Raw genomic sequence first — 15,737 nt, 5'->3', positions numbered from 1 at the left:
GAGATGAGCCCACTAAAGCAGCCTCAAAAGAAGAGATGAAGCCATGATGGAAACTCAACCTTGCCCACCATTTTTTTTACTTCCTGGAAGACTGTGGACTTTATTTCCAATGTACTGAAATTTTACTGAGTGTGTCTAGGCATTAGAGCTTCTGTCATTCTTTGTTCTCTGGCCTTCGAGCACCTTTTCTATGTAAATGCTCATATTCTCCAACTTGGGGAAGTTTTCAACTATTTATTCTTTTTAATTTAATTTAATTTTTTTTTGAGACAGAGTCTCACTCTGGTGCCAGGGCTAGAGTGTCGTGGTATCAGCCTAGTTCACAGCAACCCCAAATTCTTGGCCTCAAGTGATCCTCCTCCCTCAGCCTCCCGAGTAGCTGGGACTACAGGTATGCACCACTGCGCCAGGCTAATTTTATTTATTCTTTGATCATGCCCTTCCCTATTTGTGTATTTTGCCCTCTTCTTTCCTTCTGGGACTCCAGAAAAAAGTAGGACATTAGACCTAGATTGGTCCTCTATGTCTTTTGCCTTTTGCTTGAGAGTTTTTCTATCTGTATTTTGTGGAACAGTTTCCCAGCTGAGCATCTACTGAATGTTTTCAATTGGACAACACGTTTAATTCTAAGAATTCTTGTATGTTCTCAGATTTTTCCTTTTACACAGCATCCTATTGTAATCTTTTGGATATAATACCTTTGTGAAGCTCTCTGGATTTATTACATCAATTTTTAAGATATATTTTGTGTCCTGAATTTTCTCTTTCCTGAAGAGTCAGTATTTTAGTTCATCTTGGTCTTTTTGTTCACGCTACTTGTTTTCTTCAAATGCCTGGTTATCAGATCACACTGAAGAAAGCTGCCTGGGTGGGTTTTCTCTGCTAGCATGTCAGCAGGAGGGCCTGGCCAGGCCCCTGCCCGAGTGGAAAGACAGTGCGATGAGCACGCAGTCACGCAGGCTCTTCCTCTGGGTAACTGGGGAGGGGGTCACCAACTTGGAGGCCCTAAGAGCCACCTTAGAAGCCTTTACTCTACCCAGCCATTCTGTTTAATTTGTTGTTGTTTTATTGTTTTGTTTTGTTTTTTTCTTTGAGACAGAGTCTCACTGTTGCCCGGGCTAGAGTGAGGGCCGTGGTGTCAGCCTAGCTCACAGCAACCTCAAACTCCAGGGCTCAAGCAATCCTCCTGCCTCAGCCTCCCGAGTAGCTGGGACTACAGGCATGCGCCACCATGCCCGGCTAATTTTTTCTATTTTTAGTTGTTTGGCTAATTTCTTCCTATTTTTAGTAGCGACAGGGTCTCACTCTTGCTCAGGCTGGTCTCGAACTCCTGAGCTCAAGCAATCCTCCCGCCTTGGCCTCCCAGAGTGGTAGGATTACAGGCGTGAGCCACCGCGCCCGGCCTATTGTTTTGTTTTTAAGAGAAAGTCTTTTTTAAAAAATTTGGTCATAAACATCAGGCTGCATGTATTCTGTACAGAATGAGTGGCCCGGGCAGCTGCTCCATGCAAATACAGGTTGAGCATCTCATCTGAAATTCACGGGAGCAGAAGTGCTTTGTATATCATATTTTTTCAGATTTTGGAATATCTACTTATACATAATGAGATATCTTGGGGATGGGAGCCAAGTGTAAACATGAAATTCATTTACGTTTCTTATATACCTTATACACATAGCTTGAAAGTAATTTAATACAATACTTTTAATAATTTTGTGCATGAAACAAAGCATATGTTAAGTACTTATGCATGGAATTTTCTACTGGTGGCATCGTGTCAGCACTCGGAATGTTTTAGATTTTGGAGTACTTCAGCTTTCAGATTTTCTCATTAAGATACTTGACCTGTACCCTCAACAGACCCACTTGTGCTCAGCCTCACTTCTCAGCCCTGCACTGCCAGCGTCTCCTGCCGACTCTGGCCCAGTCCCTCTCCTGCACCACCGTGCACAGGCGGCCTCTCGCCTCCACTGCAGGCCCTCACTGCAGGGCTCACTGCAGGCCCTCTGGCTGAGCCTGGACCTCGGCTTCTCCCCCTGTCATTTCCATTCACACGCTCCAGCACATCCCATCTCCCAGAAAGTTGTTCAGATTTTTCTTCCTTTGACAATCCCCTCTTTTCTTTGCCCATGTACTACTGAACTGTTGTGTTTATTCCTTCTTAAGTTTCTCAACTTTTATTTCAGTGGGGAGATCTCAGGAAAGACAGCAACTCATCTCAAATCAGGAAGCAAAGCTACCATATAAACCATATTTGATGGTCAGATAGGTTTGGGAAACTGCAATTATTAATAATGTATTCTTAAGATTTTTGTTTCTTCTCAGAAACCGGTAAACACTATGAGATGCTAAATTCATTAATGTTCTAGCTTATAACTTCATTGGTAATAAAACTTTTACATCTAAAAGTAATTATATTAGTTAATGAGAATTATTATTTTATATTTTTAAAAACAAAAATGAAGGGAAGAAACATCTCTGGTCTTTAAATCAAAAGTCAAGGATACTAAATTTTTAAAGAAATTTTATCTATCTAGGAAAGAGCCTTGAATTCTAGTCTGAGGAAAGTCCCCACCTTTTCATAACCTTCAACAATTCACTCAGATTTTTTGGGCATCATCGTTTTTTGTAGTGGGAATTTGATCGTTGCCTTCCACTTCCTCACCCACACTCAGGATATTCATTTTCTTTTACCAAGAATACCCTAGTCATTCCTTAGGGAAATCACCCCTTCCTCACCCCCAGCTTTAGGGGTAGGCCTTGATTCACTAACTCAGTGAGTGACCTCTGGCCACAGTGAGGTTCAGGGGGGAGCGTGTACACAAATATAAGCCAATGAGATGAGGGCAGACAGCTGCTGGGACCCCTAGGAAAAGACCTTTCTTCTTTCTTCTGTGACATCTACTGAAAGAGATCCTACTCTTCCTCTGTACTCTGGTATATGGTGTGAGTAGGTGAGGTCTGGAAGTGCTGCAGCCCTTTTGACCATCAGGGGGCCAGATGAAGCTCACACCACGGACAGTGAAAAAGCAAGATGGATAAAATAACTACAGTAATTTAATTTGGGCTATGGTTCAAGGTTTCTCTGAAGCTAGATCTAACCTTCTGCCTCAAACACCATAGGTGCTTGAAGAATGCTTATCACTAAGCAAAACTATACACAAACATACACTTATTGGCAAGTTAATATCAAATATTAACTTGTTTTTACCTTCAAGTTAGTATAAAACATCCCCTGAAGTAGATGAATTTCTAGTTTATATAACTTGGAAAATAAAAAGTTTGTTACTAGAAAAAAATCTTTATTTGGCATAGACATTTTGTTGGGATGAAAACCAATTAATTTCCTTCCATTCATGCAAAAAGATGTTTTGCTTAATGCCACCTTTATAGATGATCAATTCCCTCATTCATTAAACCTCAGGGAGTTTTCCTGGGGTGTATTATCTAAGGAGGAGAAGATAAGAAAACATGACAAGTAACAGCTACTTGATTTCCTATTCAACAAGTAGAAAATGATCCTAGAAATGAAATTAAAGTTCACTGTTCATCAGGTGGACTGCCATAGTTCAAATTACTCAAATGCAAAGTGTAACTTTTATTCTCTTCTTGGTTATTTCTAGATTTGGATTCTAAGATGCTGTAGTTACTTAGACATATAGTAAATTTTGTTTTAGAATTTGCTTCAAACCAAAATCATTTGGAAATTTAAGTAGGAAAGCAATAATGCTTCAGAAATATACTTAAAAAATAAAAACTCACTCATGGAGCCTCCATACTACCTTTTTTTAAAAAAAAAAAATCTCCAGGCAAGTAATACTAAATAGCATTAGCTGTAGTTGCTATTAACATATTGTTACAATGTGTGAAAATGACCATTTGGAAATTTCTAAGCTGGAAAAAGTTTTTGAAGGTATTATAAATTCACTGATTAGAACCTAGCCACAATGCTGCAAGGCTATTATTTGTACCGTGGCATTTCCACACTAGTTCCACCTAGCTCCTATTGTCTGCAAATAGAATCAGGTGGAAAAGGGAGAAGGGAAAGCTCCCTTGAGCTCCTCGGGGAATTAAGTGACAACAAATTGACTACTAAATGCACAACAGGAAGGAAGCCCTCTCGGCCCTTCACCCACCTCGTTCAAGCTCCAGTTCTGAGAATAGAAAATTCTAAGCTCAATTGGAGTGTCACTCTAAACTCCTCTCTGTGCCAGATGATTTTATGCACATATTTATATCCAAAGTACAAACAATTTAAAATGTTTACACTGAGTAGTAATGGAAGTCATGTGTCAAATACAATGAGGGGAAGAGAGTGAAGCTTTATTCAGAACTAAAGCCTGAAGATATACAATATCTGTGGAAAATCTGGCTTACAAATAAAAATGCATTGTTTACCTATTCCATGTAATTATAGAGAACATACATTTTTGTCCTTTGGGTACAATTTCTAAAGCCTCATTTTTTGGTTTTCCAGTTTGTGTTTTGCTCTGCAGTGTTGCCTGAGGCTATGGAAGTGTCATAGCTCTTCTTACAGAGTCTCAAAAACCGAGGCCACACACGCTCCTGTGGTTTGTGATCTCCGTTTCCTTCAAGCTCTGAGCCCCGGGGACAGGCAGGGAAGGATTCTTCCACCAAGCCCAAAAGCAGAAGAGCACAAAGAGCAGAGAGAGCCCTCCTCAGACGTCTCAGGGGCCTCCGGCCGTCAGCGGTCCCGTTTGAGCAGCGGAAAGACTGGACAACTGCAGGAGGCCGGCAGCAGCCTCTGGCATCTTTCTACTGCGAGTCCTCAGAATCTGTCACCAAGCACAGCCTAGCAGTCAGCCTCTCCTCAGCTTTAATCCCCAGAGATTCGGGCACTGAGAGCTCTGTAGGAAAGGGCACAGTGGCTCCACAGGGTCCCTAGCTTCCCTCCTACACAGAATCCACCCGGGTTAACGCTTAGAGGGGCTGCGGAGATACCAAGGGGAGAACACAGCCACGGCGGCCGAGTTCTTGGCTGTAACGTGTCTTAGAGGGGTCAGGCACGAAGTCAGAACTCTCAGGTGCGGTCCAGCTCTTCTTTGAGACCCAAGGTTCCCCCGCTCATGCATCACCTCTCAAGGGACTCAGATGCTCGAGTGCACCCCCCACCCGCCGCAAGGCCACCCTGTCCCAGCACCTGCCCTGCACAGTGCTCTTTGTCCTTAATGACGACCATGAATATTCACCGGAGGCTCCTAGGCCTTTTTGTTTTAAAACTCAGAGAAGCTGATACTGCTCAACCTTTTCCTTTCGCTTTTTCTGTCACTTGGTGGAGAGACTGCCTTTGTCTCATCTCAGACAGCGCTGCCTGCTCCTCTCCGCTGCAGAAAAGAGCATCCTAATGCATTCTTTCTAAACACATTTTCAAAGAAGTTGGCGCTTCATCACAGGCAATTTGTATACACTCATTTTCAATTTGATTCCATAGATACACTAGCCAGGCCCACTGAAAATTCAGTTTCTCGCCGCACTCCAACCAGCACCCCCAAACCCAAAACCTAAAGGCTGGGATTGCTATGAGGAAGCAAAGTCCTGGAGGGAAAACAAAAAATAAAAACAAAGTAATCTGTAGAGCTGGATTAAAAAATGGACAGATTCTCTCTACGCCAGTTTTCACCTTTGTAATAAAATTTCACTCACCCAATGCATACAACCAATTTTAAATAGAAACTAATTAAAGCTAAAAGAACCAGATAGCGACATATTTATAATTTTGAACTTCCTTTAATTTAGAATCTTTGCCTAAATGATATATTTTGCATCATACCCATACAGCCTGAGAAAAACCAGACACATAATTATTTAAGCTACATTATATTAATTGGGGATCTAAACATATCTTACCTGTAAATATGTTTCCAAACCTTGTCGTCGTTGTTCCAACACTTTTGGGACCCAGTTCCTAACATGTTTAGAAGGGATTTCTGGAGTTTTTATACATTTCTTAAGCTATAAAGACAATAACAGGAAAAAAAAAACCAGAGATATCTGTTAATTATTATGACATTATTTGGGAAAAAAAGGCCAATAAAAGAAAGTGAACCACTCTTGTCTCCAATAAAAAATAGAGGAAAATATAATTATACCAAAATTTTGTCAAAAAATTATTTATTTAAGTGTCCTAATCGTTCAGGTTTCAAGATAAGGGTTTTATGTTTTGGTAGATGTTATTGTGGATATTTTAGATTGTAATTATTTTTCCCCAAAAAATAAAAAGTCCAGTAAATGAATTAAAAAGAAAGTAAATTCAGTTTCAAAAATCAATTAACACAACAAAATTTTGCTTGGAGTAAGTACTTTTATGATAAAAAGTCTTTCTACATATTTTTCCCAGAAAGCAAAACAAAATGTTATTGTTCATAACCATTGTCCCTAGAAATGCCATATGAACAAGACCACATCATTTGGAAAGGGAGCTAAAAATCATAGAGGCCAGTCTTTCCAACGTTCCTAACAATTAGGCTTGCTCTATTGTCCTGGCTAGAGTGCAGTGGCGTCATCATGGGTCACTGCAACCTCGAACTCCTGGGCTCAAGTGATCACTCATGCCTCAGCCTCCCCAGTGGCTGGGACTTCAGTCATGCACCATACACCCGGTTTAGGTTCAAATTCTGTTCATGAAAACAGAATGATGGCTCTTAGCTAGGCCTTTCCTGGCAGTAGTTTTAGGGGACAAAAGAAAAATTCTATTGGAAGTTAAACTAGAGCTGCCTGTGGTAGGCAGAATAATCTCCCTCACCCAAAGATGTCCAAATCCTAAACCTGTGAATGTTTCCTTACATGCCAAAAGGGACTTTGCAGATTTGATTAAATTAGTGATCTTAAAATGGGGAGATTATACTGGATTATCCAGATGGGCTGCATGTAATCACAAGGATCCTTAGAAGAGGGAGGCAGCAGGGTCAGAGTTAGAGATCAGAAGACTCTGACTTTGACAAAGGAGGAAGGCAAGTTCCTCGAAGCTGGAAAGGGAAGGGAATGGATTCTGCCCTAGGGCCTCCAGGAAGAACACAGCCCTGGTGACACCTCGATTTTAGCCCAAACTCATTTTGGACTTGGGACCTCAAGAAGTATAAGATAATAAATTTGTGTTTTTTAAAGCCGCTAAGTTTAAGGTAATTTATTACAGCAGCAACAGCAAAGTAATACAGGGACCCTAAAAATGGAATGAATCTTAATGTTCTAATTAAAACTTGGAAAAACCTACCAAGGTTGCTCCTTTACTACAGATGCAAAGAAACAGCATAACAATAAGAAAATGCACACAATGAAACCTGGGCAGCCAAATCTGTAATAAGAGATTCTTCCCATACATAAGAATACATTCACCATTAACCATGCTAGGCTGAAATTTGTCATACATCATGAAGAAAAAGGAGCCTGTGAAATGGCTGGAGCTGCAGCAGCCACCCTTGTCCCTGAGGTAGAAACCTCACGGTAAAGATGGCAAAGCAACAAGAGCCTGGGTCCCTGATGATCATGAAAGTGCCACACCAGCCCTAGACATTTATGTGAGAGAGGACCAAAGTTGTACCTGTTAATGTCACCATTATTTTGGTTTTAGAGTCACTTGCAGCCAAATCTAATCCCACATGAATAATGGATGTGGCTGGCACTGGTAGCTGCCTACCCAATATTCATTCCCTCCTTTTTCTTGGAGAACCCCCTGCAAAATTCCAATGTTATTCAGAGGGCCAACATGCTGAGCTAAAAAGCTTGGTTTTCCAAGTTCCCTTGTAATTAGGGTGACCACGTGACAGAGTTAATGAAATGTAATACAAGTATACTGGGTAGGGCTCCTGTTTTCCAAAAAAAAAAAAAAAAAAAAAAAAAAACAAAACAACTCTTTTTCCTGCCAGAAATGCGGAAACAATGCCTCCAGGGATGGCAACTATGTTGTAACCAGAAGGGTGAATATCACCTGCTAAGGTGAGGATGGTGAAGCAGGAAGACAGGAGGAGTCTGGAACATGGATGTTGTGAGATTGCAGCAACACCTTGGACTGCCTGCCTTTAGTTTTCCTGTAATGTGAGTAATAAATCTCTTACTTAAGAAACCTAGTTAAGTGTCTATTATATGCAACCAAAGAGAGCCCTAACATAAGGAAATCAATTGTTCTGTTCTGAGGATTTTAAGTCAGAGATGCCCAACAGGCATCCAAGTGGAGATGGTGGGTAGGCAGTTGGATATGAGTCTGCAAATCTGGGAGTCAGAATATAATAAGTGGTATTTAGAGCCATAGAACTAGAGGAGGTGACACTGGGATTTAGGTATGGATGGAGAAGGGCTGTGGTAGGCAGAATCCCAAAATGGTCTCCTGGGGTATGTGCCCTATGTAATCTCCCCCTCTAGAGCATGGGCAGGACCTGAGAACATGGTGGGATGGCCACTCCCACGGTTATGTTGTGTTATATACGACTTAGTCCTAGCAGACTGCCGGCTTTGAAGAAGTAAGCTGTCATGCAACCAGAGGGCCACACGGCCAGGACCTGAGAGCTGCCCCGGGCCTCCAGTTGGCAAGAAAAAGGGACCTCAGTCCTGCAACTGCAAGCTACTGGATTCTGCCTGAATGAGTGTGGAGGAGGACCCCGAGCCTCAGATGACATCCCAGCCTTGGCAGACACCTTGATTTCAGCCAGGTGAGACCCTGGGCAGAAAACCAGTAAACCTGTGCCCAGACTCCTGACCCACAGAAACTCGGAGGTTATAAATATGTTGTTTTTAGCTGATACGTTTGTGGTAATTCGTTAGGCTGCAGTAGACAACTAATACGTGGGCCAGGGTCCGAGACATCCAACTCTGACAGGCAGGGAGGAGAAACGGGGCAGTCAGTGAGGAAGGCATGGAAAGGAACTTCTGTGAGGAAAGTGTTTCAAGAAGGCGGCGTGATCAGGTGAGGACGGGAAGTCAGTAACGGGGGTACAAAGAGAAGGGGAGCGGGGAAGCAGAGGCCCTTCTATGAAGGAATTCTACTAAAAGAGGAGTGCAATGGGACGAACATGGAAGGGAAGCACGGGGCCAACGTGGGCTTTACTTTGTTAAACAGGAACTACTGTAACAGGCTCGTTGATGGATGAGACTGAGTCAGTATTGAGGGGGAAATTGGCAATGCAAGAGAGAGGAGGAGGGGAATTCATGATTGCCTGAAAAGGAGTAAATATATATCTCATCTCTACACTGCTGGAGGTATTTCTCAACAGGAACAAGGCCAAAATGCTAAGTTATTCTTTGGTAATAAGCTTATTAAGTTTCCATTTAAACATAACCTAACTTGCTTTAAAATTATTGAATCATAACATATATTTCAGAATAGAAAATCAACTCCATTATCTTTCTTTTTTTAAAAAAAAAAAAACCTTGAAGATACAGCACCGAAAACGTTTTTCCTTTTTATTTATGTCAGGAGTACCAAGGAAGCGGATCGTCATAGCTGGTAGAGTCCGTGACAGCATTTGTAGGTGAGTAATGAATTGCTTTAGATGAGAGACAAACCCAAGACAATCTGTTTCCAGTAAGACTCAGCTGCTGGCAAGATAAATACTCCTCTGCTGCTTCCTCCGGTGATTAACTGTCCTGGCCACGCTGTGTCCAGGCAAACGGCCTTTCTGATCCATGCAGATAAGTAGCAGATCCCACGATACCACAGACACAATCCCCTTTTCCTGGTGTGACCACTCCCTTTCCTTTTTATACTGCTAAGAGAATTTACACAGAACATAACTCCACATAGACCTGTCATCACATACAGTGGTCATGGCAGCCGTCTTCCACAGAAAGGATCAGAAATACTTTTCTCAAGCACATGAATAAAAAGAATGAAAAAGAAAAAAAAAGGTTAAAGAAGTAGGGGACATTTGGGGTAAAATCTAATCTTTTCCTCCGTTCTGTCACCCCTGTTTCCTCAGGGTCCCCTTCAGAGACCCTGCACAGGGTGCTGCACTATTGCTTTGACACCATATGGCAGTTTTTTGGTTCTTCTGAAATGTGTACTTCATTGAACTAAACATAAGACAATGAAATATTTTCCTCAAGCCCAAAGTAGGCAATAACAAAAGTGAGGACAGTTAATTTAAACCTGAACCAGCACCATCACTGCCTGAAACCTTTGTGAATAAACGGGTGGGCTGCGGTTGACACAAAACAGCTGGGACGGCATGTAAAATAAAATATGCTCAGCAGTCTGCAACGCACGGAAGGTTTTTCTGCCCAGACATGTGAGTTTGGGCCCAGGAAAGTAAAGCTCTTTTCAAGCACCACCATTTCAAATGGTAGATTATTTAGCCGTAGTGGGGCGTGGACGGGGCGGCTGGAGCACAGGGGAGGCACTTCCGAGCCTGGAGGCTCACCCTGTCCCCAGAGCCCTGCCTGAGCTGTCACAAGGGGCAGGACGGGGGTTGTTTTGTTTCGGTGTGGTGGTGGTGTCTTTCCCACCTTGTACCAGCAGGGCAGAAGCTACAAAGAAATGAGGGCAAGTGTAAGCCGGGGTCACGCTTCACAGTGAATGTAAACCCCCCACAATAGAAACTCTTCTTCCCAAACAAAATGTTCCTGCAGTAATTCATAAATATGCATCATGTTCTCCAAATATCCCATTTGCCAAATATTTATTTAATAAAGTTTAACAGGCGCTTCACACGCTAACAGTGTGGAAGATGTTACAAGAGATAAGACATGGTCCCTACTTAAAAAAAAGTCTCTTCTAATTAGACAAAATTTAGGGATAACTAAAGTGCAATTACCTCTTAAATGTCCAAGTAGAGACCTTAAATTACCTCTTAAATTACCTCTAACGTCCAAGTAGAGATCTCTATTCTAAATGGAATAGGAGGTCCAGGAACAAAAAGATTAGGGAGTAGAGGGAGCTAACACAGAAGAAAGAGAACTTGAAATAAATGTCTTGGTTTGGCTGGAACAGACCAGTGCACACAGGGAAGGGCACTGAGCACGGCAGAGGCAGACGGGCAGTGATTTTCACAGCATGTAATGGGGTCCGGGGGGAGACTGGCTCGGCTGTCACTGAAGATTTCTTAGCAAAAGCAGTGAGATATAAGGTCGGCCAGTAAAGGGGTTAGTAGTACATAGAATAATGGTTCCTTCAAAGATGTTCAAATCCCCATCCCCTGAATCTCTATCAGCTTACCTGGGAAAGGGGCTTTGCAGATGTGATTAAATTAAGGATCTTGAGATGGGGGATTATCCTGGATTATCTAGATGGGCCCAGTGTCATCCCAGGGGGAAGAAGGACATGTGATGACAGATGTTAGGATGGAGGCAGAGGGTGCAGTGAGGTGACTGCTGCCTTTGAAGATGGAGGAGGGCCGTGAGTCGCAGAACGCGGGCAGCCCCTAGACCCCGGAGAAGGCAAGGACACAGATCCTCTCCTAGAGTCCCCCAGAAGCAACACTGCCCCACTGACCCAGTTCAAGCAAGATAATAAATCTGTGTTGTTTGAAGCCACTAGGTTTTTGGTGATTCGTTACAGCAGCAATAGGAAACTAATACAGGGTTTAAGATTATTGGCCTTGGGAGTCAATGTCTATGACGTGGGAGACAACAAAAACCTAGTTCAGTGTATTTGAGTGAAGATGAAAATGGTGCTTTAGGAAAACCTGTCTGCAGCAGAGAACAGATAAGAAGATAGGAATCCGAAATGGTTAAAGCACCACCAACACAAAGTGGTAAGATCTGGACTGGGACGGTAGGAGCAGAAAATGAAAAGTGGTGCATACTATAGAAATTTGGAAAAATAAATCAACAGGACTTAGTGACATTCTGGATAAAGCAGGGTCACAGAAAGGTAAAGGGACCTTCAAGGTTTAAAACCTTGAGATGCACATGCATGGTTCTAAGCCTTGTGGCTTCAGAGTGTGTGAGGGGGATGGGTGGCAAGGGGCATGTCTAAGTGATGCCTTTAAAAATATAACCACACAAGAGGAATTCCCAAATTTCAACCGACATTAACAGCATCCGGGCTCTATCACAAAGATTCTGATTCAGTATGTCTGAGGGGGTGCCCAGGAATCTGCCCTCAACGTTCACACTTTAAAAAAGACCAATCTAGAAAAACTAAAAGAAAATGGAATCAAATACTCATCACAACTCTCGAAGAAATGACTAATTTTAGAAAAAATCTGAAAGGGTAAAAATTGACATATTAGGCAACATAAAAATTTAAAACTTTTATAAATTAAAATAAATACCATAACCAAAATAAAAAGGTCTTTGGTAAAAAACACTTTCAGCAATTGGCTAATATTTCATTAACAGGCCACACAAACTAATAAGTAAAAATAACCAAGACCCCAGCAGATAAATGAGAAAGCACATAAATAGATAATTCAAAAAAAAGGGATTACAACTCCTAAAGAAACTTAAGAAATACCAATTAAAACAAGGTAGGGGAGGCGTGGTGGCTCACGCCTATAATCCCGACACTTTGGGAGGCTCAGGCAGGAGGATAGCTTGAGGCCAGGAGTTCTTGACCAACCTGGGCAACATAGTGAGACCATGTCTCTACGACAATAAAAAATAAAAAAATTAGCCAGGAACAGTGATGTAATCTATGATCTCAGCTACTCGGGAGGCTGAGGCTGGAGGATGGCTTGAGCCCAGAGTTCAAGGTTGCAGTGAGCTATGATCGTGCCACTGCACCCTAGCCCAGGTGACAGAGCAAGATCCTGTCTTAAAACAACAATAAGGCAACATATATGCTTGCTAAATAAACAAATATAATTTTTGGAGGGGTAAGACAGTTGAGTATTTCAAGAAAATTAAATGATAATAGATTAAACTACACTTAAAGGGAAAATATTTTATGCTAAAATATAACATTCAAAGCATGTCACAAAATTCAAATATGGAAATTGAAGATACCAAAATTGCAATGAAAGAATAAAGTTGCACAATGCGGCAGCAGCAATCAGTGAAGCTTGTGTATTCTGATTACATTTTTACCTGTTTTAATCCTTCTTAGCACACGATTTTACAGTCATGATTACCAATTTTTGTTTATTCTTACCATTACTTGTATGTAATTGCATTTAACTGCCTTTTAGACTTACCTTTTTGTCAACTCTAATACAATCACAATGGGCAAGTGAAAAAGACTTCAAGCTTCCCCTCTGTAATACGTAAGATCAGATAGTGTATCCCCACTAAAACTCCGCCCCACAAAGCTATTTTTATCTCCATGACCCTGTAAAGATGTCTCTAACATTTTAACAAGGCTGCTAAAAATATGCAAAATTGAGAGATTTGAGAATTTCTACTTTATTAACTCTGGTAGGCCTCATTATATAACTACAAGACTAGCTAATATTATTAATAGAACTGCCAAAATTGAGAGAAGAGCGAGTCCCAGAAGATCTAGGAATTTTTCCTGACCACGAATATCTAGGAACTGCCTATGATCACTGGGGAGAGGGTCCTCTTCTGCAGGAGGAAACAAATCGTGTTAGAGAGGACGGGGCGAAGGAGCCTCCACTCAAGAAGCTTGGGCGGCTCAGGGCGGGCCTAATTGGCAGTCACCCAGCTGTGCCTCGAGTGGAGTTGGTCCCCGAGTACCTGGAGAGGACAGCTGAGCTGTGTCGGGGTCATGGAGTGCTGGGTGCTGACCCGGGCAGTTAGGAAGGGGCCTGCACGTGACAGGCTGCCTAGTCCAGCCTGGCCAGCAGCGGCTGGGCCAGGAGGGGAGCTCTGGCTTTAATCTCAGGCGTAGGGACTTATTTCATCATGTGCATGACAGAGACCTCTCTAGAATCTGTTTCCTCAAAAAACACACAAACAAAAACAGAATTCCACAAGAAGGAAGTGAGTGAGACCCAGATTCTGGGTTTGTTTCTCTTTGAGGCCCCCAGAAGTGGTGCTTTTGTAAAGTCTACTGGCAATACCTGGTCTAAACTGTACTCACCTGTATTGTTTCTTTTGCAAGTAACCTGGACTTAACAAAATGCTAATTGGAGAACTAATGTGAATTATCCCGTGCCATCCTAACGAACAGTGTGCAGATAACTTAGGGCCAGCCCTCTTTAGAAGAAAATAGAGGGAAATAGTCTTGATAATCTCTCAATAATACCCTGTTAAAATTTATACTCAATTCTCTATTCTCTTGACTAAAAAAAAGTGAGACAGCTTAATTTTTAAAAATGTTAAAAAAATTTTAATACAGAGTTAGCACACTATCACATCATTTATGCACTGACATTTCCCAGAAAATTTAAGAAGTTTTTAATGAAATTGAAATAGACACTTTCTTAACATACTTAACATACTTAATATCTAACCATCTAACTTCTTACCTAACGAAGTGAAGAAATTGAATTGTCATACACTGTGTGTGTACATATATTTCATGTATGTGTATGTATACATATGCACATGTACATACAGAATTCATTATATATATGAAAGAAAAATGGTAAAATTATACTGGCTGATACATAATGATTTTCTGGGCAATCTCATGAGGCATTTCTAGTTATTAAGATAATTTCAGGATCTCAATAATAATTTATCACCTGCAAAAAATTAAATTTGGGTAGAAAATAAAAAAGTATTCATTCACTTATTCGTTACTGATCTTTTCTCCTCCCCAAACTCAGCTTTTCCTTTTGCATTTCTGTTTCTTTTATCTAAGGCTTTAAATGAAGTGGATCAGGAATTGAAACATCAGTTTTGTAAAGTGGCCCTTTACAATTCAAAAGAAGGCTATGAGCCTCTTTCCATGTGTTCCCAGTCGTTGAATACACATGTACATATATACGATCTTTTCTAGGTCCATGTAAGTATAAGTTGAATTTAATAAATTTTTTCCTATAAAATGATCATTTGCTTTTTTTTCCTTTTTGTAAAAAAACATTAAGTATATTTCACAGACAAAATAGGGCCTGGGTCTTACTCTATCTGAACCTATAACATCCAATGCAGCATACTGCAAACAGCTTGCAGCCTCAGATTTTTATATGCAAATCTTTATTTTTTTTGATACTCACTTTACAAATGAGGAATAGACAATCTTAAAAGAAAACTCACCTACTCAAAAAGCATACCTTTAAGGGACTGAGTAATTTATTTTAAAAGGAAATTTGTTTCATGATAAAAGAAACTGTATATACATAAGAAATATTAACACTTAGAACCACAGAAGAGCCTTAATGTTATGCCATCTGCTATATAGAGAAAAGGAAAGAAAAGAAAAAGGTTACCTTTTTGTGCAAAGCATGAAATTCGCTGTACCTTTTTTCAACAAAGTGTTTTCTTCCATTCATTAGCACTTCTATCTTAAACACCTAGAGGAAAAAATTAAAAAGATTAATTTTACTAGTCCAAAACCTTCAATTGTCTGATCTGGTAAGTTTGTGACCATGATATATTTCATCCCTTTAATTACAGTAGCTGATTCCCCCAAAACCCAGAAGGCTCAGGAGACCCTGGCCCAACAGCACTGATTAATGAGCACTCCAACCAAACACTCACTAACAAACTACAGTATTCTCTAAAAACGTGTCTAAAAACAAGGGAAACTGGAATCCATTAAAATGCTACTTAATATGTTAACCAGAAAATATTTTTTGCTTAAAATGATTTCACCAAATAAATATGATGGTATTGAAATAAAAGTGAGATGCAACAGCACCACTCGGGTAAAAATCTCAGGCACCCAGCGCTCCATTATGGGCATTTCAACGAAGGCAGTACTATGTCATCTAAAAGA

The 15,737-nt window shown here is 41.0% G+C and overlaps 1 protein-coding gene across 1 annotated transcript in view; it reads right to left on the bottom strand.

Annotated features, from left to right (window-relative positions):
* The window catches only part of SNX24 (sorting nexin 24), a 152,646-nt gene that overhangs the window by 57,489 nt on the left and 79,420 nt on the right, over positions 1 to 15,737 (bottom strand). The window contains exons 2-3 of the mRNA XM_045565705.1: positions 15,229 to 15,312; positions 5,870 to 5,974 (exon numbers count right to left, since the gene is read on the bottom strand). Coding sequence (XP_045421661.1) covers positions 5,870 to 5,974; positions 15,229 to 15,312 — 189 coding nt within the window. The remainder of the gene's footprint in view (positions 1 to 5,869; positions 5,975 to 15,228; positions 15,313 to 15,737) is intronic.

The sequence above is a fragment of the Lemur catta genome, chromosome 12 (genome assembly GCF_020740605.2).
Source record: "Lemur catta isolate mLemCat1 chromosome 12, mLemCat1.pri, whole genome shotgun sequence".
Taxonomy (NCBI): Eukaryota; Metazoa; Chordata; class Mammalia; order Primates; family Lemuridae; genus Lemur; species Lemur catta.
This window is presented reverse-complemented; position numbering and strand designations above follow the sequence as displayed.